We start from the raw sequence: 25,052 nt of genomic DNA, 5'->3' as shown, positions 1-25,052 counted from the left end.
TCTGTCACCATAACGCATTAACATAAGGGAACTTATTACGGGCGGGTATAGTCGAATAGCAAAAATTTACTTGTAGCTTAGCAGCCTCCGAGTCGATGCTGCATGTCCTATTTATCATGGCTGTGCAACATGATACATTATTTAGTTGTTTGCTTTTGCGATATGGCGATTCCAAATAAAAGGCTTCCTTGGCTCGCAAAAACACCGTTATTTGGATACATTAACCACAAAACAGTGATTAGCGTTAGAAATTCACAGATATTTAGCACAGGATCACATGTGTCATGTAAAACAAGGCAGAATCGGAAACAGAATAATGATGCTTTGGAACATGAAACACCGAAACCATGTCTACTCTTTCGTTATGTTTATTTTGACGGTACATTATATCAGTTATGGCACTTGAGCTTTCCTTCAAAAGCGCTCTTTCATTGAGCATATCCAACTATCGATAAAAGCCTGATATTTGACCAATTTTTTGTTTCTGGGATGCTCATCAGCAACAGTATCTCCATGAAGTTGAAAATTTAGATGGGGACTTATTGGCATTACAAGCATGAGTATCTTGAGGTTAGAGTGAATCAGCACTGCATCTGTAAGTGCTGTATATGATACGAGTTGTCACAAGACTTTTTTCTGCAAACGTTCTCATCGAGAGCAGAGGATAAAAAGACAGTCGACCGTTTCATTTTATTGTCACTTTTTACATCTTTTCGTAATCCAACTTGGTTTCTAATTTCTTTGCATCCGCCACCTTTCGTACTGCCTTCATGAAATCTTCTTGGATCACATAATCACGTTCCTCTCGAATAGCGAACATGCCTATCGTCAAAACGTTAGCATGAATCACTTCTTGAATTATAAAATTTCCTACTGAAAAGGACAAATCTCGTACCTGCTTCTGTACAAACATTTCTCAAATCTGCGCCGTTGAAACCATCCGATAATTTCACAATAGCTTCGTAATCTGGATAGAAAAAAACCAGCAGTGTTACAAGAAACATATCTAAATCACTCATCCAAGAGAATCAACTTACCAATATCACCGTGTTTTGTGATATGACCTGCGTGGATCTTTAAAATTTCCAAGCGACCTTGCTCATTTGGTAAAGGAATTTCGATCTTTCTGTCGAGACGACCTGGACGAAGTAACGCAGGATCCAAAGTATCGGGACGGTTTGTGGCCATGATCAATTTTGTTTGTCCCAGGTAGTCGAAACCATCCATTTGATTTAAAAGCTAGGCAAGCATTGTTGTTCAGAAAGGGTTCACAAGCATTGGTTGCTGCCTCTTCATTTTACCTCCATCAATGTACGTTGAATTTCACGATCTGCTGATGTACCTTCGGAGAAACGACGACCACCAATGGCATCGATTTCATCCATGAAAATGATACAAGGTTCATGATCCTTTGCATAACCTGTTCCCCGCAATCAAAGACACAATATCAGAAAAAAAATTCCATCCTATCCATCTCTCACGTTGACATACCAAACATTTCTCTGATTAATCTCGCACTTTCACCAATGTATTTGTCGACGATGGCACTGGAAACGACCTTTAAAAAGTTGACTTGCAATGTGCTGGCCACCGCCTTTGCTAACAGAGTCTTGCCGGTACCGGGAGGACCGTACAGCAACACACCCTTGGGAGGTTTCACACCGACACGCAAGAATAATTCAGGATTCATCAATGGTAATTCAATCACCTAAAGGAAACACAATCCATTTCGTTTTTGTCAGCCATCCCATGTCGTCGTCTTTCGCTGGCGCAGCATCACAGCAACGATTTTTACCTCTCGTAATTCTCGGATTTGTTCGCCAAGACCTCCGATACCGGCAAAACTAACGTTACCGGGATCTTCGGTAGACATGTTGTAAACAAGAGGATCGACTTCTCGTGGCAAAATGCGCATAATTGTTAATGTGGTCATATCCAAAGCAACACGAGCGCCTTGCTTGAGCTTTTCTTTATCGACGGTATTACGGCAGCCGACAACGTAACGAGGACCGCTTGTATTCTTTACAATAACTGTCGAAAGAGAGATCGTCTTATGGTAAGCTCACTGGCAATTGTCAAGGTACAATGACGAAAGAAAGGAACAGGGCTTACATCGTTCATCATCCAGTTGTTTCAATACTTCGCCAATGACTTGACCGATACTTTGGAGTGCTTTGATGTCGTCTTCGGACTTGTCAAATTCTTTGTCCAAGGCTCTTAAGCCCATACGCACTAGATTGAATGGGTGACGCGCGTTTAGATTCTTTTGCTTATCAAAAGTTAAACCATTGGCAAGAAAAAGAATAATACATACTGTCTTTGAGTTTAGCATCCAATTCGCGATGTTCCAACAGTTTTCTACGGTATCCATTGAGCGCTTTGGTTTTAGGATCCAATTCAGGCTGAGAAGGGGCGGATGAACTTGACGCCATTATGTAACTGTGAAGAGAAGTACAAAAATACAGAAACGCCTAAAAAGTTGCTTTCGTAATTCGGTAGTGACGTCGCGCGGGACATGAAATTTTTACTCAAATTGGGAGCGAAACGTGACTTGATTTCTGATGGGCCTTTTCTCCAACTCATCCTGCTCTGATACCGCAAACTATGTATCGCACGTCGTGATTCACTGAGGCCATGATCCTCGCAAGATGGTGATAATTTGGCGAATAAGCCTTGCGGCTTTGCGTCTAAAAAGAAACTCACCTATAACTCCATGTCAACGTCGTCATTGATTCTATTACAGAAGAATCTGGACTTTGAGTTGATCCTCTACTATGATGTGAACTTTTCAAATCACTGGTGGGTGCAGTTGAATCTTTAATGGCATTCATTTGGCACAAAAGTCCTTGGCACAACTTTCAAAAATACGTACACTTTTGCATTATAATTGACCTGTGCCAAAGATTTTCATGCCATGATATCAGAAAAACAGTTGACGTTTGCAAAACCACGTCATGATATTGTAATCTCCTTTCCTGTTGATATTATTTGCATCCGTAACCATTGTTACCATACTATCATCCAAAAAAAAAAAAAAAAAACCATAAATTTGCCAACAGGATCATCTTATCCTCCAAAGTATCTTTGCTTTTCAAATCAAAAGACGACCACGTATGGCCATTGGCTTTCCAGCTCATAAACAAAGTTATCTGTCGAGCGTCTCCAAAGAACTAGAAAATTGCATAAACTAATTACATGGGCAATAAACTGATGGAGCGGTTTTGGTGGTGAAAACAACAGTTGGGTGATAACGTCGGGGTGAAAGGAACATTTTGCACATACAACCCTATGCGTGTCTTGGAATGGATGATATTATTGAGAAACCCAGCGAGAGATCAGAACTAAAATGAACCATCATCTGAAATATCAAAGGTCCAAGCTGTGCAAGGACCTGTGTTGAGTAAAGACATGTGAAGTCGTGTGGATGCGAGTTTATGTAAAAAGAAATTCGAACAAGGCACGTTCGTTGGCGCAGGAGAAAAATTGTCCCTTATAAAATTACTATTTTGGTAATGAGCATTTTCTATCTGGCACTTGTGGTCTGAAAGTTAGGATTCAGGACAATAAACTTTGGGGATTTCGTCACAAGCGGCAATTTTTCAGTGCCGAAGTGCCCATTCGTACAATTGTTTCTCTTAAATTTTCACTTTCCTAGCCGATCTCCCCCACGCTCACTCAGTTCCCATTTCATGTTACGGTCTCCACAATGGAAGTTTCGTGCAGCATTCATGCACCTATCAAATGACTTGGTCCCATCGAAATACAATAATGTCTTCTCTTCTTGATCAAGCCATGATAAAAGACAGCCTATCCTTTTTTTTGTTGCTATGTGGCAGTTCACGTGAATCGTTGTTACAGTGATCTCCAAAGCGATATGCCTTTTATGGTGTCTTAAGTCTTCTTTACATACCTACCATATCCGATGAAAAGCGGATGGATTCGTGTGTCTCTTTGTATAGCTGTTTTAGAAACATCTGTTTTACCCGTCATGACAGATGGCCGGTTCGATTTTCAGGAACGACCTTTTTTTTCGCTGCAAAAGATACCCACTATCGGACCGTTGCAGAAAAGCATGGTTGGATTAATATTTCAATGGCCGGAGTAAAAGATTAACAAACGTGGAAATATATACGACGGGTCATATGACGTTAATTGGAGGAACATCAAAAGGTATATCAAGTCATTTTGATATGCTGTGCTATTTAGACCGATGCTCCGATATGGGTTCGTGACCAGATAAGGAACTCTTGTTTCCTTTGTTCATCTTGACGGTCTTTTATTACTATGTAACTGTCCACATGCACTGATAGATGGCAAATATCCGGATCCTCGGTCCATGGACATCTGAAGCGGTAATCGTTCCTGGCCAGCTTTACTCTCCGTCAACAAAACTGATGGTGGGGTAAAAAAGAGGTGGACACTGTCGCCGTATGAATTTGCTCCGCAATCGCGGAGTGCTAAAAAATGATAAAACCCGGATCTGTCTCAAACCTGTAGATATTTTAGTCGCCTTCTTGTTCTTCCTCTTTCACCTTCTTTTCCCTTTCCAAATTTTACCCTTTCACTTGCCAGTAAGTCTTTTTTATTATAAACCAGGCTTTTTTTTTTTTTTGTTACGGGCCGAAATTGACAAATGTCTGTAGTAAAATGTTGAGAAACATCAGCCGAGTCGCTCGCAGAACCAACTTGACTACCGTCAGACACGCTTCCAACACTCCCAACCGAGGTAGGCTTGGAAATTGAAACTTTTTGTCCATCGTAGTCTTGATGATCAGGATCATGCACTGGATCATCTCGAGATTTAGACATGCTAAGTTGATATTTTCGTTCTCGTTTTAATTTAGGCAAGGTCTTGACTACCGAGACTATGCATCCTCTTGTTCGCAGCGTCGAGTATGCTGTGCGTGGTGCTTTGCCTATCCGCGCTGAAGCTTTGAGCAAGGTACGCCCGTAGTTTATCATTTTGTTATTGGTGGTGTTTTGGTCTCTTTGTTTTTTCTTTGATTCCCGCCATCTGAATGGAGATTTGTGACTCACTTTTTTTATATATACAGCAATTGCAGAATGGCGAAAAGCTCGGTTTTGATCGCGTTGTCTTTTGTAACATTGGTAACCCTCAACAGCTTAACCAGAAGCCTATTACTTTCTTCCGTCAGGTAAAATATTTGAACAATATGTCACAGAGCAAAAAAAAAAGGGGGGGGGGGAAATTGAACAACTTTTGTATTCTGATCCCAACGAAATGATAGGTTGCTTCCTTGTGTGAGAACCCTGAATTGTTAAAGGCCGAAAACCGTCAATTGGTTGAAAAGCTTTACCCCAAGGATGCTATTGCTCGTGCTGAATTGTTGTTGAAGAACATCGGCAGCATTGGCGCCTACTCTCACTCCAAGGGTATTCCTTTCATCCGTGAGAACGTTGCCAAATTCATTGAACGCCGAGACGGTTACCCTGCCAACCCCGAACACATCTTCTTGACTCAGGGCGCATCCTCTGGTGTTCAAACCGTCCTTCAGATTCTTACTCAGCACAACAAGTGCGGTATCATGATCCCCATTCCCCAATATCCTTTGTATTCCGCCACTCTTTCTCTTGTCGATGCTCAGCCCGTCCCCTACTACTTGAACGAGAAGCAGAACTGGGGTTTGAACGTTGACGACTTGAAGAAGTCCGTTGAAGAATCGCGTGCCAAGGGTGTGGATGTTCGTGCCTTGGTCATCATCAACCCCGGTAACCCTACCGGCCAATGTCTCAGCGAAGAGAACATGCGTGAAATCATCGATTTCTGCCACACTGAACACTTGGTCTTGCTTGCCGATGAAGTCTACCAGACCAACATCTACCAGCCTGAACAACGTCCTTTCCACAGCTTTAAGAAGGTCTTGATGTCCATGGGTGAGAAGTATCAGGATCAGGAATTGTTCTCCTTCCACTCTACTTCCAAGGGTATGATCGGTGAGTGTGGTCGTCGTGGTGGTTATTTGGAGTGCGTCAACATCGACGAGCAAGTCCTCGACCAATTGTACAAGATCGCTTCCATTTCTCTGTGCCCCAACGTTCACGGTCAGATCATGGTCGATCTCATGACCAACCCTCCCGCTGAAGGTGATATCTCTCACGAACAGTTCAAGAGTGAGAACGACGCCATCTACGAATCTCTCCGTCGCCGTGCTACCAAGCTCGCTACTTGCTTCAACAGCCTTGAAGGCATGACCTGCAATGACGCTGAAGGTGCCATGTACCTGTTCCCTCAGATCCAAATCCCTGAAAAGGCCATTGAAGCTGCCAAGGAGAAGAACATGGCTCCCGATGCTTTCTACGCCATGGCCATGTTGGAAGCTACTGGTGTGTGTGTTATTCCCGGTACCGGTTTCGGCCAAGAGCCCGGCACATGGCATTTCCGTTCCACCTTCTTGCCCGAAGAACACCTCTTTGACTCTTTCTGCAGTGCCATCGAGAAGTTCCACCAGGGCTTCATGGACAAGTATAGAGCTTAAATGAACCGGATCCCCCTTTTCCATAAACCCTTAAAAGATTTCTATTTCTCATTACATCTTTGCGAATTCACCATACGATTTTGAATGTACTTATAGCCCATCCATTTTTTTTTTCTCTCTCCAAATAAGAATGATTGTATCATGAACAATTTTCTCATCATCCTCGTCCATCTCTCTATTTTTTGTTCCGTGTCTTGAATCCGATTACCGATCTATTATTACATTATAACTGCCTTATTATGGGTTCTCATTCACATACTTCTGGGTGCCTATAATGCCTACCAATGGTTCGGACAAGCGCAAGCTGGAGTTATGCGCGCTAATTTTCAGTCACAAATTAGTCACATTGGGTTTCCATTACATTGTCGACTTTGATTGGGTAATCTTTGAAAAAATATTTATGATTGGTTGAAACGGCTCTCGCTTTCATTATGATTGGAGCTAGTCAGCATACTTGAATTTCGATACTCCTTCGGATTGCTTTTCCCAAAATCTTAATCACTCGTCCTGGAAGCAGAAGCTCAGCAATGCATGAGGCCACAGAAGTAACAGCTTTGGCGAATGAAAATACAAAGAAGGCACTGCGTATCTTGTCTCTACCTTATTAAAATGTTTGATTTTCGTTCGCAGTCACTTTTATTGGCTTGAAAAAGGGATAGCCTGCAACTTTGCCCTGTCCATTGCATGTATCAAAACAAACAGCATTCTGTAACCTGGGACTTTTTTTGTTTCGCTTCATATTAAGACGCACAAATATGGTATAGTCATAGTTGACGTTTCACCTCAATGGCAAGCTGACCCTGATATACCATAAGAGCTCAAGGCAGAAAGAAGTCTGTGGTCTTAGTTGGCGGAGTGTGCTGGTCACGTGCAGCAAATAATTGACGCGACTCTTTTTTCTGAGCCGACGCGTCGCTGACCTGAAATTTTGGAGATTGCCCGACACGCGTAGACACTGGTGATTTCTTTTTCTTCTCTTTCTCATTTCCCCTATTCTTTAATTGCTTCTTTGCCCATGGCGAGAGGAACCAAATCAAAAACTACCGCTCAACAGGTAAAAAGGTGCACTCACGTCGAAACACCAGAATCTTGGATAGCTGACATGCCTAGAAAGGCCGCTCAACAGGATGACAGTGTACGACGCTCTCATCGCGCTCGAACGGTTCCCGAGCTTTTCATGAACCAAAAGTATTCAAGTGCCTTGTGTAAGTCTTACAGCTGATGTCTTGGGTTTAAATAGTCGCGACCCCGCAGCTCACGTATCATATTCCTTCACAGCGAAACGACAACAGCAGCTTCAAGAAACCAACCAATCGGACGACGACGAAGAGAGAGACGAACTCGATTCCAGTGCCTCTGAAGATAGCAGTAGTAGCAGTGACGAGTCTGAAAACGACATGCAGAATGATACCGGCAAACAAGGACATGCGCAACGCAAGCGAAGGACGTCCAAATCAACGGGCAGAAAAAAGAATGTCGCAAAAAAGAGAAATGCTGCCATGATGTTTGCCACCGAAAGTCAATTACTGGAACAAGTCAATGTCGATGAAGAAATGACCAGTCTCTATGGTATGTGCAATGGGACTTTGCTGCGCATGCAATGGTTCGGAGAAAGATTCACATTGATATTTTCTTTCAGAACAAGTATCGAGTTCGGGTGCCAACATGGACGACATTGTATCCACATGGGTGACGGAATACAAGGCGCATAAACTCGATGCACTGCGCACATTGATTAATTTCCTCATTCGAGTAAGTATGACGCACGCGCTCTATTGATCGATTCAATGCAACTGACAATGGGCAATGTAGAGCTCAGGATGCATGATGGCAGTGAGAGAGGAAGCTTTCAGCAAGGAGGATATAGCAGTGGAAGCTTTACAAGAACTTCAAGAAGAATTGACCAAGGTAAAAACACACAAAACCTTTTTGGTGGTATAACGGCAAGATAAATTTTACAAATGGCATTCTATTTAGCTGCCCAATCCCGAGTATCCCATTATTTCGAAATCCAAGAGCAGCCAATTGCTCAAACGAAACCTCATCATCTTTTTTCAAACTTTGATCGATCAATGCCAATTCGATATCATTTATGATGGTACACTTATTGAGACTTTGCAAAGCTGGCTCACGACCATGTCCAGGTATGGCGAATGGATGTTTCATGAAGAAAGCATTTGATATCTGTTAATTCACGCCATTCATCGCAGTTCCACCTATCGTCCTTTCCGCCATACAGCCACAATCGTTGCTTTGAAGCTCATCACTTCGCTCAGTATCATTGCGGACAAAACGGGGGATGAATTAGCCATTGTCTCTCGCCAATTGACTACGGAGAGTCGCAAAACCGGTCGCGCACGAAATACGCAAAAGCACACATTGCTGAATCAGCGATCGTCGGCTCTTCAGAGAAAACGCAAAGATCTCAAAGAATACCTCGACGACTTTTCGGAAAGGTACAATAGGATGGTGTTTCTCAATGGTTAGATGATTGCTGATCTAACTTATGCTGCAGTATTTTTGTTCATCGTGCGCGCGATATTGAGTCGGTCATTCGTATGGAATGTATTCGTGAATTGTGTAACTGGATCCAACAGTATCCTAGTCACTTCTTGGACAACGTCTATCTTAGATACTTCGGCTGGGCGTTCAATGATCAAGTGAGTTGAAGCATGTGACACATGGATGATTCCTGATACTTATGATTTCAATCTCTGCTAGAGCGCATCGGTGCGAGCGGAATCTGTCAAATGCGCCACCAAATTATATAAGCTGGAAGATGTTGCTGCCAAGTTGGGCGAATTCACAGATCGATTCAAGTCACGCATTGAGGAAATCGCACTCTACGATATTGATGTTTCCGTCCGTGTTGCTGCCGTTGGATTATGCAATGTCATGTTTGCGTCCAAACCCTCCATCTTGTCCGATGATACACGAAAAGCCTTCTCAGACCTCATTGTTTCCAACAGCGCACGTATCCGCAAAACAGTAGCACCATTTGTAAAAGCAATGATTGAAAATGATATTTTGAAGCCCAAGATTGCCGATACGCGAGACGCTCTTGCTTCCGCTGCGAATGAACCTCACTCAGAAGACGCCAGACGTACACGGACACGTAAACCTGCCGTGTCTGCAAATATTCAAGTCAATAACAACTGGGTGGCATGGAAGAGCATGGCTTCTTTCTTGGTCGATCGTGTAAAGAAAACGAATCTTTTTGACTGCAACGGCGAAATCATGACGAGCAGCACTTCTTCCGAATGGAACATTGCTGTACAAGAAACCAGCACGCTCATTAGCAACACAATTGAAGCGCTGTGGGGACATGTTCAAGTGATCCAGGTAAATTGATTAGCTGCTGACGGGGAAAAATCCAGCTTGGTTTATCGCATGTATATATTATCCATTACCTAACGACGTTCTTTTAATGGAAAAGGATTATCAAAGTATTTCGGACTACCTCTGTCGTGATCACTCAAATACGCACCAGCACAACGAAGCAAGCATTTCAGAAAGTACCATTGCATCGTGCTATCAGTTGACTAGCGATGAAGAAACGGTGCTTGTTATTGCATATGTGATTTGTCTACGAAACTTGATACAAAGGGGTACCGAAAAAGGCACCGGAGCAACGAAGGAGAAGAAAAAGGTAGGTGGTCACATACATAAGCTTTGTTAATTACACTCTAGTACTCACATCGATCCAAACCATAGGATGACGGACAATTGGAGACGTTGCGAAACGATATGTCGCGTCATCTTGTTCAAGTGCTGCCGACCCTTCTCAAGAAGCATAGCGATGATGCCATCAAAATGATGCATCTCGTGACTGTGCCCCAGTTGATGAACCTTAATGTTTATGTGGAGTTGCGAATGGAAGAGGTTTGTTGGCTTTGTGTGAACTACAAGAGAATACCGCTAACTATTGTCTTTCTTCTTTTGGCAGAGTTACAAAGAATTATTGCAAGGACTCATCAAGATCTATGGTGGTGGCACTTTACCGGACCTGCTGCTCAACTGTGCTCAGTCGCTTCAGCATATGTTTGACACGGTCGGTTTAGCTGAAATCAATGAAGCATGCTTGCCTGAACTCCTCGAAAAGGTCATGAATCAAGTACGAGATGCATGCCGTGAAAAGGTAAGAAAAATCAGATATCTATTTGCTTTAAAAATACATGATTTATGGGACCATACCTTTTGACCAACCATGGTACAACAGGATTTCTTTACAGCTCGTTTTACTTCGGAAGATTTACACGCCATCTCTACCAGCATTTTACGACTGGATTACTTGACGAACGTTATGGATATCACCGAAGCCATGGATGAATCCGAAGACATGCATAGCGATGTCACCGAACTCGTCGGCGGTCTCGTAGATAGAGCCACCTTGGGTTTCAAGAACGAGGAGCAGGTACATTGTACAAGCGAATGAATGGAGTATTTACACGGTTACTTAACATCATTTCTATTCTACAGATTTCTTGTTCCGCTATGGCCATCTTATTCCGCTACGTCGCATGGAAGTGCCAGCAGATACAAGCGGATCCGCAGCTCGAAGATCGTGGAAAGATTGCAGCTGCTAAACTGCAAAAGCGACGCGACTGGATATTGGAAAAATTCAATGAATTAGTCACTGCCTCGGAAGTGTCGCCCAAACCCGGTGTGCGTTGTCATGTAAAGTATCGTTGATTGCATGCAAAATTTGGAAGCCACCAGTTACTTACTCATCCATCTGTGTTAGGCTTTTGGTACACTGGTGGATCTCTACTGGTTGTTCTCCAGCGATCTGTTCTCGACAACGTTTGTTCTTCAGAACTTGCAAGTCTCTTGCCCTGTCAACGTATACGAACAATCCACCAAATACGTAGCGGCACAACTGAAAGGGTGGATTAATCAAACAGCAGAAGAAGGACTAGCAGGTGAGCCCATGTGTTGCATCGAATCCTATAAACACACCCGCTAATTTATGATTAGATCAAGAGGGTCTGTCAATTCTGCTCGTCGGCTTTGCTCGTGCTATCATGCTTGGTGTGTTTGATGTGGCGGGCGCGCACATCTTGCTTCGTCATTTTGGACAATTGGGTAGTGAATTGGATACTATTGTGAAAACATTACTTTCCGAACTCAAGGAGGATCTCAACCGCGATGAATCAACGGCAACCAAGATCTGTAAGATGTTCCTGGTGTCATTGAAAGAGGTACGAGCAGTAGTAAAACTTCAACAATTCTAAATCATGCGCCAGTATTAATGCCTGGGATGGTCTAGTCGTTTGAAGCACAAGTGGATCAATCACCTCGATCTATTGATCAGGTCTTGAAGTTGGCCCGTCTTCAGGCCCGAATGATTAAACAAGTGAACGAATCCGATCCTGTGCGCCAGGTTCCACCGCATGCTGTATGCGACCAGCTGCATTTGGAAGGCATCAATTACGCCGTCACCAAAGCGGCCGAACATCAGCAGCAAGACAATGAAATTGCCAAAGCAATCAGTCTGCGATTCTTCAAGGTGTTGTCCGTGTTCGGCAACCAATTAACCCGAGCTCGCGATGTCGCCAACATGTAAGTATGATCCGAGCAAGGAAAATGCAGCATATTCTCATTTTTTGTTCTCTTTGTCTTTATAGCCACAAATATCTCGAAGACCGTTTGCAGGAGAAGGGTCTGGAGCCAAACCAGGCCGATAAAGAATGGGATGGCTATTTGGCCTATATCAAATCCATCGATGCTTTGCTCAAGAAGAAGGGATTGCGTTATGGTATGCTCAAGCAACGAAAAACCATTAAAGATCGAGTGAGGAGTCACTAATGACTAATGCTGTTGGTATAATAGATGCGACCAGAAGGACGGAAACGGTAGCTACGCCTGCAGCGATGGAATTAGAAGAGACGATCCGTGGGGCAGAAGTTGGAGAGGATGGGCAGGAAGACGAGACGGATGTCAGAGATCTGGCCATTCGTGAAATCTCCAAACGTGCTCTTGCGGAAACGGATATGGACACAGATGAAGATACCGTTAATAAGCGACGACGTTAATAGGATCAGTGATGATGATGTTATATTCCTTCCATTTATTTCACAGAGAAATATCGAATTCCTTGTGTGGTCACATTGATTTGCATAAACCATTTTCCCATTGTTATCGATACGTGCGGAGATGACGACATCTGAGTTGCATGTTTGTCTATATGTGTGTATGTGGGTATGTGTGTTTTCACAAAGGTTTGATGGCAATACAGCAATTTGCTACTATTTTTCAATTATCTCGGCCTAAATTTTGGTCATCGTGTATCTGTTGTCATTTACATTTATTAGCCTAGATCATGCTTTCCGTTAAAGAATACTGTTTCGGGAGACACGGCAACTCTTGCATTCAAGGAGCAGCTGCGCAAATTTCTCTTTCAAATACCTGTTCACGGCTGACGCCTTTCCATTGAATTGTATGGTGACATAAAGAGCGCATAAATTATCGGTGTCTCCCACTCTTTGCTGTCACCTTTTAGGATAAGGTCGATCAGTATGCTCTTATATCTTGATCATTATTATTTCATACATCTGCAAGGTGAACAATTGAATTATGCTGCGTATGGCAAATACAATAGGCATGATATAACTTGTAATAGTGGATCAAAAAATAATGAAAACTGGTCATAGTCATGGCTTGGTATGGTTGACTGTTGTGCAACATCTTTGCTACCTTGTTTTCGTAATGTGATCTTTGACAGCTGCTAATGCTATGACGAAATGAAAAAACTGTTCTGCGTATGTGTCAAACAACAATGGGCCAAACATTATCCATGATGCAAACTGCATCATGCTTATCGGTGACTGGAATAACGTATTCTCAATGAAGCGATTATTTGATAGCAGTTAGATCTCGCAGAATTTATGTCAATAAATGATGCGTGGCATGGCCGCGCTGACACACTCCATATATGTACGGAAAACAACAAAACTTCCTTTGTGTTATACAGTGTTCATGTATATAATGTACACCATCTTTTGGCTGCCTTTTACAGAATCTCTATTTCTCTCAACCGGTCTGGCCATTGCTATCAGTTCATTTATCCGTCAAATTTTAGCGAGACAGCACTTATTAGCACTAATAACAGTTGTGTGGATCAGCTATGAAGACGGTGCAGCAAAAGGCTTGAATAGCTTCGATTGAAGCTTATCAACAGCCACAGAATAACTATGCCCCAAGTTCCAATTATTTTCCACAGTGTCTCATCCCAGGCAAAATAATTCCAATATCAAAAAAAAGTGTGCGACACTACTAATCCTATGTTCTCATGTTTGTTCAAATTATGATAGCTAGTGTTGAGATTTTATCAGTAATCAATGTAAAATTCTTTTTGTGAATGTTGGCGCACAAGTGGACCAATAATTTATTTAAAAGATTGTGCCATCACTCTAAATGTAAAACAATATATTGGTTAGATATAATGCGCATATCAGTGTTGTATGGGGTCACTCTTACCTTGAGATTAATTGGTGGTCCAGCCGTATCGGGCCTGAGTTTGGCAGCAATATCACGTCCAGCTGACCATGTGCCACCCTGAAGTACTTGGGCGAGGGCTAGAGGCCGGCCAAGCTTGATTTCCAGTTCTTTGCGAATGATATCCATGTAGATGACAGTCAATGCTCGCCACTCTACAATGGCAGGATCACTGCCCTCAAAAACAGGAACTGGTTCGCCTTCTACGGTACCGCGTTTCACATCGGCAGGCTTCAGCACCATCAAGCCATGATCAATTAAGATCCCTCCGTTACGGTATTCGGGAAGTCCTGTCAATTTCTCTGTGCCTTCGACGGTGATACCAAGTGTGGTCTCCAACGCTTCCACCAAGGAATATGTAAGCCATTGTGACAATTTATGGAATGGGACCAAGTTTTCAAAGTTGCCTTGGTCTTTCAAGCAATCGCAAGGCCAAACGTCGCCCAATTGCACACCATTAATCGCCAGCCGTCCAGGCCACATGGCAGCAAGTCCCATGACCACCTCCCAAAGTTTGTCCAAATGCACTTTGTTATCCTGGAGGTTGGGTAAAAGGTAGTCTGCCATAGCAATCCATATCAGAGTACAGAAACGATAATTGATACCACGACAACCGCAAACTTACCGACAAGATTGCCAGGACGACGTGACTGACCTTCCGATGCCGGGAAATAATCACGTTGATCCTTCAAGACATCTCCTAGTCTTTGCAACAGTTTGGACCGACCTTCGAGACCCACCATTGTATTGATGGGTGTAACTTGGAATCCCTTGGTCATACGGTCCACGGTAATCTCAGACAAGGCCTGGGCTACAGCAAGGTTTTGGAACAAACAACATTAAAAGTTTGCTCTTTCGGGTAAACTCAAAAACCATGTTTACTCACCGTCAACTTGTTCAGGTTGTCCAGGAACGCTTGAGAAATAACCTTCCTGAAACATATCCGTGGCAGCAATGGCCAACCCTTCCGATCGTCCGACCGGGCCTTTGGATGTTTGATACTTCCACACTTGTCCTGCACCTGCATCGACCAGCACCGATACAATGACCAAGTCAATCAAACGTCTCGCCTGTTCCACTTTATCAATGCCATCGTTGCGCCATTTGTCCAGCAAAGGTTGGGCATCAAAGTGCCGTAACCGCGAGTGAGCAGGAATCTGCGACACATCAGGGTATTGACGTAACGTTACTTCGAGAACATGCTCAACCACAATGTCCAATTTCGTTTCATCCACATCAAAATGGTGCAGTTGACCTTTGATGGCTTGTTCATAGACCTTCATGCATCGTTCACGAACAGCATCGAGGGTTCTCAGATAATCTTGCGGTAAAACAGTCATGACTAAGTCAGGTGATTTATAATGAAAAACAATCAAACAAAGAAAGAAACCAAATGCAGAGGAAAGTGAGACAACGAGTCAGGTAAAGTGCTTTTTATGCTGCAAAAAAAAAGAAAGTGCAAAAACCCCTCTGATGACGCCATTCCTGGCTACGCAACAAACAGGAACCAAGCAAGATGAACGCATACAATGCTGTAAATGTACAATGTCATGCTCTTGTTTATTGGGTGGGAATTTTTTTCTCTGAAAAAATATTTTTCAGGCGTAAAATGGTTATAATTGCATAACCCATCGGGTACCTTCCCGACGTTGTTCGACTTCGACAGGTGCCAATGGCCAACCCTTGGGTCCAAAACTCGGCACCACGTAACAAATTTTCCGATCCTTTTTGTCGCCAACGAATCTATACAGCCACAGGCAAAAAGAAAGGATGAGTTGACATTCAACTACAACATAAACGAGAAAAAAAGCCGATGATTACCTTGGCAACGGATAATCGAGTGGTCGCCCAAAGGTGCATAAATCTTTGCCAATTTTGCATAGCCATTTCGATTCGACCGTGGTGACCCCCTTTAACCAGGTTTTGGTGCCTTTGAACAGTTCGTTATACACAAGCACGGCCGGTGGTTCTTGATTATAAAGAATGGAATTGGGATGGATAAACGCTTCTTCATCGCTCCACATCAGTTTATAAGGAACGTTGCGTGCATTCTTGAAACGTAACCCCTTGCCACCGCCGGTTTCAAGCACATCGGCACGAATCGCAACGCAGTCAATGAACCCTGCAGAAATCACTTGTCGCAGTACCTTGAGCTGAAGCGAGCTGGGAGGTTTCATTTTGGGATCCACACACAGGTCAACGCCAGGGAAATTTGAAACCACCATATTGGTCAATTGGCGTCGGAGTTTGCGAATCTCTTCCATGGCCTGCATGAAACGCAACAGAAATAATCCAAAAGTAAGTTCACACGCTTCCGGATCATGCGCACAACCAACCGCAAAGCACAAAAAATAAAAATAAAACCATGGTCCTACCTTGATACGTAAAAAGTTATCTTCACAAAATTTCTCGGTAGCACCGGCATACTCATAAGCGCCCACGACATTCAAAAGCTTCAGGATATCGCTTGTAGGATCTAATCCTGCGTGTTTCTAGGGGAATAGTGCAGTGTGTTATTTTGGGCAAGTCCATATGCGATAAAAGGAACCATCCATGTAAGTACACGTACCAGGAGTGATTGATAATACTTCCTTCGTACTAATTTGCGTTTTTCCTTGTCCGCAACTGACTCATTCTTGATGTTCTGCAATTCTCTCCGAGAAATATCTTGGTCATCATCGTCCTCGTTATCGCTTTCTCCAGGTCGTTGCTCATCCAAGTGGTAATCCTGAATAAATGGATCGCCTACAGATAAAGCGGACACAATAGCAATGACGTAGGGCAAACAACCATGCTGCTGTCCTATAATCAACCTAGAGGAATCATGGTGTGAGTGATCATATCGATACGAACCAATGTGGCATTTCCACTACATACATTTTGGCAAACCGCGGAGTAATAGGAAACAGGGACATGGTCTGACCAAAATCAGTGATGCGTTTGGTATTCTTATCAATAGCACCAAGGTATCCAAGAAGCTAACATGGTTCGCAGTTTAGCCACACAGTTTTCAACAGGAACGCGTGATCCAGTCATTTACCTTTTCGGCCTTGAACAGATTTTCCTTCGGTGGAGGTGTTGGGAAAGGGAAATTGACGACATTATCAATATTCATTGATTTCATGTTCAACACAACACCTGCGCATTAATATAAAGTTAGATCCGTGGGTACGCTATATGAAGCTGGTGGACACGCTTAGAAACAAAGTCGATATTTACCTTCAATCGGCATACGGTCAATTTCGGGCGTGGAAAACTGAGCAAACTCGTGATCAAAAACAGCCGAAGAATAAAGTCGGTAACAGTGACCAGGTCCTGTTCTTCCCGCACGACCAGCGCGCTACGAAAACTCGAAATCAGCATTGGGTACAAGAACAGTCAGTCAATCCTTTTTGATGGTACTCACCTGATCAGCTGCCGCTTTGGATGTCCAATCGATTTCAAAGGACTGTACACCAGTGTCAACATCATATCGGCGCTAAAAAATATCCGCTATGGGTAAGTAGATGATTCGATAATATAAATCTCCCAAAAACAAGCAAAAAAACTGTCCTGTACCTCCTTTGCTTTGCCGCAATCGACTACATAGCGAATACCGGGGATGGTCACTGAGGTTTCAGCTACGTTGGTTGCAACGACACACAAGCGTGTGCCTTCAGGAGGCGGTTGGAATACTCGAAGTTGTGCTTCGGTTGGTAACATGGAGTATAAAGGAAGGACATGCAGAGGTGCTAATATAATTGGAGAGTATAAGATAAGGGAATGTACAGAGACAGACAGATTGAAGAGTAACTCACCATCTTTGACGTCTTCCAACTCTTCATCTTCAAAACCCAAGTCATCATCACTGTCATCGTCCGAATCCAGTTCAAAGTCTTCTTCATCAAAATTTTCATCTCCCAAATCGATATCTTCTTCTTCCATATCCACTATAGCAACGGAGTCATCAGACATCAATCATCTCAGCCTAGTTATTGTTTTCTGTGGATAATCATACCTTTGCCGGCAGGAGCTTTGAGTGACTTCTTTTCAATGTCGACAGCTGCTTTCTCGTCTTTCTTTTCTTGGTTGGTTGCCTTGGGTGGAAGTGCAGGGTATTTCTTACGAAGCATTTTACACAATTGATTGATTTCGTTTTGTCCGGTTAAAAAGATCAAGATGCCACCGGTCGGGAGCCGTTCATGAATTCTCGACACCTTTTTGAATGTTTCTGCTACGTGGTCCACAGGTGTGCGTCGGTTAAAATGGATGGATACAGGATACTGTCTGGCATTCACGTTAATAACAGGAGGAGGTGTGGCAAATAAGGTCGTATTTTGCGTAAAATCAGTGACTCGAAGTGTGGCAGACATGATCACTACACGTAAAGGCTAACGTTGGTGTAAATTATAGCTCGCGCTTCCACGGATTGTCTCACATCATCCTTGACTCACCTTGATCTTTTGTCGGTCTTCGCGACTCAGTTCAGCTCTTAATTTCAACACACGACTGACCACACCAATGAGAATATCCGTGTTGAGGTTACGTTCATGGGCTTCGTCAATAATGATGGTGGAATATTTTGTCAGCAGCAAATCTTGCGACAGTTCTCGCAATAAAACACCATCCGTCATGAATTTTATCCGAGTCTTATCGGAAACTGTAGCATCGTAACGAATCTAGCAAAAAAGCTGTTAGGCAAAATATCCAACGATATTTGGATTATCCCGACCATCTTTATCTCGTACCTGGTAGGATACTTCGTCTTCGGACAAGTTGAGTTCATGAGCGACACGTTTGGCCATGCTAACGGTAGCGACACGACGTGGCTGAGTGACACCAATCAGACCCGGGTTGTCTAATGATATATCCAGATGAGTATCCAACCAAACATATGGATCCGAGCGCACTTACCGCTGTCAGGATGAGACCATCCTGCCTCGTACAAAAATTGGGGCACCTGGGTGGTCTTACCAGAACCGGTTTCACCACAGATAATGACAACGGTATTATTGCGAATAGCTTCCATAATAACCTACCAAAAAAAAAAAAAAATTCATCATGATCAGATCATATTCATTTTGCAAAAGCATACACACAAAAATAGAAATAAAAAAACCGATCGTACCTGTTCTTCTCCACACACTGGAAGCTTCAGGCGTGCTTCTTGCACCTCTGGAAGACGGTTGACAGTGACATAAAAATGCTTTGCTGCATCCGTGCTGAGATCACCTTCTTTATTGCTTTTCAGTAACTGAAGCTTGATCTCGTCCACCTCTTCCTGCTGGTGAATGACTGGCCCAGTAACAGATTTGGTTGCTTCCACGACTTCTTCCAAAGCTGTAGGACCTTCATCAATTTCCTTGGCAATTTCCGAATGCGATTTCCAGGATTCTTCGGGTTTGGGACCGTGATCGCTGTCGCTGTCGTACTCTGAATCGGAACTGTCAAACGAGCTATCCGATTCCATCCCTTTTCTCTTTTTGTAACGCTTTCGCACCGCTTCCGGAATAGTAGACTAGCAGAATCAACGACCATAAACACAACTTGCCAATGTCCCATCGACGTTTAATGATTGTTATTCATTTCTGTTATAAATACCTTCTTCTTCTTTCTCTTTCGTTTCACCAACGATGGAGCTGCTCCATCTGCAGTTTGTTTTAAGGCACTACCTGCCACCACTTCGGTTTTTGCTGTCTCTGCTGAATCGGGTACCGTCATCTGGACGGCGGCGGTCGATAATTCGGCAGGTAACTCTTCGCTGACTTCCTTCTCCACAAACAAAGGAACGTCCGAGTGGGTAACGGGCACGCCGGCCTTTTGTTCCAACATGGCTTGATGAAGCTGTTCTCGCAGAGTCTGACCGGATCGGCCGATCAGTTTCGACGATTTCAGTAAATCGGAAGACCACGAAGACGTTCTGCATCATTGTTAGCCTATTGCACCCTCTGCAACTTAACATTTTTCCATTCATGGGCAGAACTTACGATAGCTGCTCCATCAAACCGACTCGAGCTTCTTTTTTCAGTTTTTGTTCCTAGAGGAAAACGACAGACAGTATTGAGTTTTTTTCAGGCCAGACTTCCACTGCGGTTAATACGCAATAAGCTTACAATGTACTTTTCCATTTTCTTTCTCTTTTTCTTGGACATGTATCTCATTGGCTACAACAATCAAAAAGATCCTTATTAGTGTCACTGATCTGTGGAGCTGACGATTCAGTCAACGTACGTCGGGAGCTTGTGTTTTCTGAACTGGCTCTGGTTCTTTCTCTTTGGGCGTTTCTCCGGGAATAATCATCAACGCATTCGAATCCTCACTGTAAGAATAATTTCAACGTTAGCATTCAAAAGTTGTCATTGATGGCTGACTAATTTCCCATTTTTACCCTGGTGTCTTTGAGGTGTTCGGAACGGGTGCGACGTCTTGTTCAGTGAAACCAAGACCGCCATCTCTCGCCCGCTTATGTGGCTTTTGATTTGGCTTTCTTGAAGAAGCGCGCGCTTTCTCGTTATAACGTGGGCGTGCTTTTCCCATGCTGAATGACGAGATCTATAAATCGGTCGGATCAGATCTATTGTTCTTGCAGGTTGTCACCCAAAATCGCACCGCTGTGACTGTTAATAACAAGCGGCGTGACGATGCATGCCAAAATTAGGCAACCAGTCCGTTGAAATCTCCGCCAAAGCATTGTGGAGAAACGGTGATCGCCCCCGAATGGGCAGTCAGGTGCAATAAACACTTGAGAGCCGATGAATGATAATTTGTACTCAAAGAGGTTATAGTTCTGGAATTTTTAGCCCTTGATAGGACGATTTTCACCCAACATTTTTCATCTCAGAATTGGTCCCTGCCTCGCTCTGACCGTCATACTGTTTCCAACGATAGTCGGTAACATGGGTTAAATCACACGTGTAGCGTAGGATGCTATTTGCCTGTTGTACCCAAAGTAATGCATCGAGATTAGCAAGTCCAAGTCCAGCTATTTGGTTTCACGCGACAACTTTTAAAAAAAACGTGATGAAAGCAATGACTGTGTAACGTTGCGTAGAACGTTCCTCATATCATGCGATCCGCAAGCTATAATCTATTAGATAAAGCGTTCTAAGACGTCATGAAAGTATACACTTGTATATGAATTGGTGATTATCACTCCCAAAGTAATCAATGACTGAATGCATGATGAATAGATCACATTTTGAAGCTGCAAAATTAAGAAACGTGTAAAGGTGAAAAACAGGAACCGAGGCCGAGGCGGATGGATAAATCGCGTAAATTACAGTGTCAGCACTTCTTTTTTTTCCTCTCCCTATCTTCCTCTTGAATCTCCTAAACGAAAAAAATATCCCAAGCATCACTGGATGAAGGAACAATGAAAAATGTTTATCACTGATTTGGCTAAACAGGGCGAGCAGACGTCGTTTAATTGTTCGCTTCTCTGACGGGAGCTACATAGGGATCGAGCATATTTAGCGTCAAACGTGTGGGCTGCATCCTGATAGAATCATGCTTACCGAAATAACTGTGAGCCATGGCTTCCTGAGCTGTCAGTCTTTGCTGATGATCATATTCTAACAGTTTGTCCAACAGATCGAACAATTCGGGAGACATGTAACGGCTGTTGCTTGCGGTTACGAATTTCGTCCAAGGTTTCGGTGCGCATCTGAAATGAAGAGAAGAAGAGTTGGTAAGTATTAATGTTAATGGGAAAATACCCGTCGCCTGTTGTGCATACCGTGTGAGAATGTTATCATAATGTGAGTCTAATCGGATATTGTATTTCTTCAGATAAGCGAATAGTTTATCGGTGCCGAGAACACGGGAGATCTTGACTAATTGATCGTAGTTATCATGTCCATTGAAGAAGGGTTCTTTTCGGAACACCTAAAAATCGATTACCAAGTATAAAAATAAATATCAACCGGCTCAACGCTTGCATGAGCGACCACAGAGAAGGAACCAAAGAAACTTACCATGCCGGCCAACATTGTACCAAAACTCCACATGTCCAAGCTGTAATCGTACATCTGGAAATCCACAAGTAGCTCGGGCCCCTTGAAACACCTTGATGCCACACGGACATTGTATTCCATGCCGGGAAGATAGAAATCGGCTAAACCCCAATCGATCAATCGCAACTATAGTAATAAAAAAAAATAGAAAAACAGGGCACAGTGGAATCAGTCTATTGCCTTGGGCCCAAACCCTGACCCTCCTTTCTCTCTTTTTTTTTTGGTAGTTGGCTTTCTTTTGCGTTACCTGTCGCTTTTCGTGATCGATCATGACATTGTGTGGCTTCACATCACGATGCATGATACCTCGTGAATGGCAGTAATCAATAGCCTGTAGTATGAACCGCCGTGTTTTAGTGTTTTACGGTTACAATGGAAGAATACAAGTAAATTACCTTTAACAGTTCAAACATATAGTATCGTACATCGTAATCGGAGAATCTGGGATATAAGATTTTGAATTCGGTGTTGTTGATAAATTCAAACACCAAAGATGGAGTATTTGACTAACAAATGGACATGGTAAGCGAGTGGGTTTGCAGTAGAAATGAAAATGGATTGGTAAAAATGATGATGACAATGTGGTTTACCTGGGGATCTCGCACAATGTCTAATAATTCGACGATATTGGTGCCACCACGAAGGTTTTGTAAAATCTTGATTTCTCGTTTGATCTTCTTCTTCTTGACAGGCTTCAAGACTTTGATGACACATCGTTCGTTGGATTGCATGTTTTTGCCTTCAAACACTTCCGAATATTTGCCACGGCCGAGTTTGCGACAGATTTCATAATTGTCCTGCACTCTATAAAACAAGATTTTAATGACTAAAGATAAAAAAGAGCCATTCACCAATTTTCCAGATGTTCATACCCCCAACGGACTTGAAGATCGTCGTACTCGTAGTAACTTTTCGGCTGTTGTAAATTGACGTCGGCGTAGACACGCGCTATGCTTCTTTGTTGCATAGTTGTATCCATAGATTGGTTGGAAGATAAAAAAAAACAGAGATTATCGGGAAACGAACATTTTTTTTTTCTACTGTGAAAAATAAAAAAATAAAAAAAAAATACAAATTGATAGTCCCCATGGGAAGGGCCAAGGATTTCCCTATCCAACTACCCAAACCGGGCAGACGTCAGCCCTTTTTTCCATAATAGAGCGAAAAAAATAAGACTAGCTTTATAGAAACAAACAATGCAGGGATAATTTTGCATTGTTTCAATAATTTATTACTGTCAAAACGCTCAGTACATGGAAGAACAGCACTACTTTAACACTTTGGGGGGAAATTTCAATGGACGAGCAGGGACTGGGCTAGTGACCATGGAAGGGAGAAAAAAATAAGACAAGATGACAAAAAAATTCGGAGAAAAAAGGGAAATCATCGATAACGCTTAGTTCTGAATGCTGGCATGCTGGTTGACATTGCTTGTCTTGCTGTTATCACTGGCAATACCGCCCTTCAAAAGACCATTCAACTAAAAAAGGGAAACCCCAAAGGGTTGAGTTATCTCGAACCAATATTTTTTTTATGCAATCTAACTTACAAGACCAGAGGTTCTGCCTTCGTTGCCGACATCGCCGACTTGTTGGCTAATGGCGTTGACGTTATCGTGACCGCTCTTGTGGTTGTTGCTACCCTTGTTCTTGCAGGGAGCAGCGGAAGCAGCAACGGCCAAGATGGTAAGAACAGCGAGAACAGAGGAGAACTTCATGTTTGTTGGATTGATTAGATAGAGAAGAGAAGAGAAAGGCTTTTTGTTGTTGTGTTGGATTGGATGAGGATGAGAGATAAAAACTTGAACTTCTCGTCGATGCTTATATATTGAACAATGAGATCAATCTGGACCCAAGGAGACGATGCGAACCATCTCGACGGAGAACGTGGTGCGGTTTATTTACCACTCCCTACAACCATCCAAAATAAGCTACGAATTCGTCACCCCTTGTTTTCCCCTCTTCCTACTTGCTCCCCCTCCAACGACGAAATAGATCCTCTCTTCTTTACCCCTTAGGATTCTGGGATCTCATCCAATGATCTCGCTCCAGATTGCCACCAAAAGGTTTCCGTACACACCCACCCAAATCGATTATGGGCTATTTTTAACTTTTTACATCGGGATTCCCATTAGCGTACAAGCATGAAAAAAAAAAGTTATTCCAACTACAACGCCTTCCAAGTCGTATGGCACCACAAAAGAACTACTTTACTCTTATTTCCCCTTGTCTTCCTATTTTTGTCATGAAGGATGGTCTCTTTTTTTTTTTACTTGTCGGTTGCAATAATTCGGACGCCAGGGGTGCCGTAAAACCGGCCAAAAAAAGAGTCGATTTCAAAAAAGAGAAAAGGGAACCTTAGAATGCACCAATCAGACTCAGGGCCGACATGGATCCTAACTTGAGACTTGCTTCCCAAACGTGCGAGTGCTCGGATGCATACATGTCCACCGTGGTTTTTTTTTCAGAAGGACATAGAACCTGCTATATACAGATTAGTGCGAAATTTCAATATACTTGAAGGACTTCAATTTTCATTAATTGCGCAACTTTGAAAGGGGTTTAGTTGACGGGATAAACCCACTTCCACAGAGACACATCGAATTCACGTTGGAGACATAGATGCAACAAACCCACCTCAACTGTTCTCAAGCCAAAACGTTCAGTATCCTTTTTTCGCCCATTCATTGCAATGCTCCCTGATTTTTTTTTGGCCAATCCATCTCCTGCTGGAAGCCCTGGGCTTGCTATGCTTATTTCGTTCCCGGATGAGTACTTTTTTTTGAGCATGTCAGACCACAGCGGTCAAGATTTCCGGAAAAAGAAATTCGTTTCGCGCGTCGACCCTCTTGCGTGCGGTTAACCCCCCCCCCTTCTTACATTCAGGTACTGCAGCATCGAATAATTTTCATATCGTTTAAGCGCATGGATGATCTCAAAATCAGATGTCCACTGAAAACCTTCAACTATTACCACCCAACCGAATGGCATCTAGATCATATTCTCTCAACTGCTTATCTTTTAGGGTAGACTGCCAATATATCATCATTTGGCTTTATTTTATTCGT

At 43.0% G+C, this 25,052-nt stretch overlaps 7 protein-coding genes across 7 annotated transcripts; 2 read left to right on the top strand and 5 right to left on the bottom strand.

Moving 5' to 3' along the window:
• Nucleotides 1-611: 611 nt before the first annotated feature.
• On the bottom strand, nucleotides 612-2,481 carry BYT42DRAFT_558001 (26S protease regulatory subunit 10B). The gene is made up of 8 exons (XM_051566955.1): nucleotides 2,315-2,481; nucleotides 2,113-2,232; nucleotides 1,796-2,031; nucleotides 1,492-1,708; nucleotides 1,302-1,420; nucleotides 1,038-1,239; nucleotides 896-967; nucleotides 612-822 (listed from the first exon to the last, which is right to left on the bottom strand). Exons 1-8 carry the CDS (start codon nucleotides 2,430-2,432, stop codon nucleotides 704-706), a joined length of 1,203 nt encoding a protein of 400 aa, XP_051427702.1. The 5' UTR covers nucleotides 2,433-2,481; the 3' UTR covers nucleotides 612-703.
• A 2,386-nt stretch (nucleotides 2,482-4,867) lies between these two features.
• BYT42DRAFT_490647 (pyridoxal phosphate-dependent transferase) lies at nucleotides 4,868-6,497 on the top strand (the record flags this gene model as incomplete). Its single annotated transcript, XM_051564015.1, has 3 exons — nucleotides 4,868-4,942; nucleotides 5,055-5,156; nucleotides 5,250-6,497. 3 exons carry the CDS (start codon nucleotides 4,868-4,870, stop codon nucleotides 6,495-6,497), a joined length of 1,425 nt encoding a protein of 474 aa, XP_051427701.1.
• Nucleotides 6,498-7,219: 722 nt separating this feature from the next.
• On the top strand, nucleotides 7,220-12,874 carry BYT42DRAFT_557996 (uncharacterized protein). The gene is made up of 20 exons (XM_051566954.1): nucleotides 7,220-7,255; nucleotides 7,315-7,551; nucleotides 7,612-7,702; nucleotides 7,776-8,066; nucleotides 8,137-8,249; nucleotides 8,310-8,405; nucleotides 8,475-8,641; nucleotides 8,708-8,953; nucleotides 9,013-9,157; nucleotides 9,219-9,839; nucleotides 9,934-10,146; nucleotides 10,212-10,379; nucleotides 10,444-10,635; nucleotides 10,717-10,911; nucleotides 10,977-11,174; nucleotides 11,242-11,419; nucleotides 11,475-11,698; nucleotides 11,767-12,059; nucleotides 12,125-12,255; nucleotides 12,330-12,874. Exons 2-20 carry the CDS (start codon nucleotides 7,513-7,515, stop codon nucleotides 12,530-12,532), a joined length of 3,804 nt encoding a protein of 1,267 aa, XP_051427700.1. The 5' UTR covers nucleotides 7,220-7,255; nucleotides 7,315-7,512; the 3' UTR covers nucleotides 12,533-12,874.
• An 859-nt stretch (nucleotides 12,875-13,733) lies between these two features.
• Nucleotides 13,734-15,385, bottom strand: BYT42DRAFT_557995 (uncharacterized protein). The gene is made up of 4 exons (XM_051566953.1): nucleotides 14,881-15,385; nucleotides 14,620-14,805; nucleotides 13,977-14,554; nucleotides 13,734-13,909 (listed from the first exon to the last, which is right to left on the bottom strand). Exons 1-4 carry the CDS (start codon nucleotides 15,332-15,334, stop codon nucleotides 13,889-13,891), a joined length of 1,239 nt encoding a protein of 412 aa, XP_051427699.1. The 5' UTR covers nucleotides 15,335-15,385; the 3' UTR covers nucleotides 13,734-13,888.
• An 8-nt stretch (nucleotides 15,386-15,393) lies between these two features.
• Nucleotides 15,394-20,708, bottom strand: BYT42DRAFT_557990 (P-loop containing nucleoside triphosphate hydrolase protein). The gene is made up of 20 exons (XM_051566952.1): nucleotides 20,362-20,708; nucleotides 20,205-20,292; nucleotides 20,087-20,137; nucleotides 19,961-20,010; nucleotides 19,575-19,893; nucleotides 19,102-19,491; nucleotides 18,888-19,008; nucleotides 18,722-18,831; nucleotides 18,428-18,652; nucleotides 17,992-18,364; nucleotides 17,792-17,923; nucleotides 17,553-17,725; nucleotides 17,401-17,472; nucleotides 17,214-17,334; nucleotides 17,035-17,132; nucleotides 16,872-16,972; nucleotides 16,564-16,807; nucleotides 16,370-16,486; nucleotides 15,816-16,261; nucleotides 15,394-15,737 (listed from the first exon to the last, which is right to left on the bottom strand). Exons 1-20 carry the CDS (start codon nucleotides 20,508-20,510, stop codon nucleotides 15,608-15,610), a joined length of 3,510 nt encoding a protein of 1,169 aa, XP_051427698.1. The 5' UTR covers nucleotides 20,511-20,708; the 3' UTR covers nucleotides 15,394-15,607.
• A 260-nt stretch (nucleotides 20,709-20,968) lies between these two features.
• On the bottom strand, nucleotides 20,969-23,080 carry BYT42DRAFT_509952 (kinase-like domain-containing protein). Its single transcript, XM_051565139.1, has 8 exons — nucleotides 22,858-23,080; nucleotides 22,576-22,789; nucleotides 22,381-22,491; nucleotides 22,233-22,316; nucleotides 21,947-22,111; nucleotides 21,709-21,857; nucleotides 21,488-21,636; nucleotides 20,969-21,421 (listed from the first exon to the last, which is right to left on the bottom strand). The coding sequence occupies exons 1-8, from the start codon at nucleotides 22,962-22,964 to the stop codon at nucleotides 21,396-21,398; spliced, it is 1,005 nt and encodes a 334-aa protein (XP_051427697.1). The 5' UTR covers nucleotides 22,965-23,080; the 3' UTR covers nucleotides 20,969-21,395.
• Nucleotides 23,081-23,381: 301 nt separating this feature from the next.
• Nucleotides 23,382-23,702, bottom strand: BYT42DRAFT_610949 (uncharacterized protein; the record flags this gene model as incomplete). The annotated part of the gene is made up of 2 exons (XM_051571437.1): nucleotides 23,382-23,465; nucleotides 23,535-23,702. 2 exons carry the CDS (start codon nucleotides 23,700-23,702, stop codon nucleotides 23,382-23,384), a joined length of 252 nt encoding a protein of 83 aa, XP_051427696.1.
• Between the last annotated feature and the right edge of the window lie 1,350 nt (nucleotides 23,703-25,052).

This window comes from Radiomyces spectabilis (genome assembly GCF_025331425.1).
Source record: "Radiomyces spectabilis strain NRRL 2753 chromosome Unknown BYT42scaffold_2, whole genome shotgun sequence".
NCBI lineage: Eukaryota > Fungi > Mucoromycota > Mucoromycetes > Mucorales > Radiomycetaceae > Radiomyces > Radiomyces spectabilis.
The sequence above is the reverse complement of the archived record's forward strand: the minus strand, read 5'-3'. Positions and strand labels throughout refer to the sequence as shown.

What these genes read in the sequence shown, in the direction of transcription:
- BYT42DRAFT_557995 (XM_051566953.1), bottom strand. Translation starts at nt 15,334, where the DNA reads ATGACTGTTTTACCGCAAGATTATCTGAGAACCCTCGATGCTGTTCGT. An exon ending in TCGTCCTGGCAATCTTGTCG is followed by an intron (nt 14,555 to 14,619) that starts GTAAGTTTGCGG and finishes TTGCTATGGCAG; the next exon opens with ACTACCTTTTACCCAACCTC. An exon ending in GACCACCAATTAATCTCAAG is followed by an intron (nt 13,910 to 13,976) that starts GTAAGAGTGACC and finishes TTTTACATTTAG; the next exon opens with AGTGATGGCACAATCTTTTA.
- BYT42DRAFT_558001 (XM_051566955.1), bottom strand. Translation starts at nt 2,432, where the DNA reads ATGGCGTCAAGTTCATCCGCCCCTTCTCAGCCTGAATTGGATCCTAAA. An exon ending in GGATGCTAAACTCAAAGACA is followed by an intron (nt 2,233 to 2,314) that starts GTATGTATTATT and finishes CATTCAATCTAG; the next exon opens with TGCGTATGGGCTTAAGAGCC. An exon ending in TTCAACGTACATTGATGGAG is followed by an intron (nt 1,240 to 1,301) that starts GTAAAATGAAGA and finishes ATGCTTGCCTAG; the next exon opens with CTTTTAAATCAAATGGATGG.
- BYT42DRAFT_509952 (XM_051565139.1), bottom strand. Translation starts at nt 22,964, where the DNA reads ATGGATACAACTATGCAACAAAGAAGCATAGCGCGTGTCTACGCCGAC. An exon ending in GTACAATGTTGGCCGGCATG is followed by an intron (nt 21,858 to 21,946) that starts GTAAGTTTCTTT and finishes ATCGATTTTTAG; the next exon opens with GTGTTCCGAAAAGAACCCTT. An exon ending in CATGGCTCACAGTTATTTCG is followed by an intron (nt 21,422 to 21,487) that starts GTAAGCATGATT and finishes ATCCCTATGTAG; the next exon opens with CTCCCGTCAGAGAAGCGAAC.
- BYT42DRAFT_557996 (XM_051566954.1), top strand. Translation starts at nt 7,513, where the DNA reads ATGGCGAGAGGAACCAAATCAAAAACTACCGCTCAACAG. An exon ending in AAAGTATTCAAGTGCCTTGT is followed by an intron (nt 7,703 to 7,775) that starts GTAAGTCTTACA and finishes ATTCCTTCACAG; the next exon opens with CGAAACGACAACAGCAGCTT. An exon ending in CAACGAAGGAGAAGAAAAAG is followed by an intron (nt 10,147 to 10,211) that starts GTAGGTGGTCAC and finishes TCCAAACCATAG; the next exon opens with GATGACGGACAATTGGAGAC.
- BYT42DRAFT_557990 (XM_051566952.1), bottom strand. Translation starts at nt 20,510, where the DNA reads ATGGGAAAAGCACGCCCACGTTATAACGAGAAAGCGCGCGCTTCTTCA. An exon ending in CAAAGCTCCTGCCGGCAAAG is followed by an intron (nt 17,924 to 17,991) that starts GTATGATTATCC and finishes CCGTTGCTATAG; the next exon opens with TGGATATGGAAGAAGAAGAT. An exon ending in ATCTGTTCAAGGCCGAAAAG is followed by an intron (nt 16,973 to 17,034) that starts GTAAATGACTGG and finishes GAACCATGTTAG; the next exon opens with CTTCTTGGATACCTTGGTGC.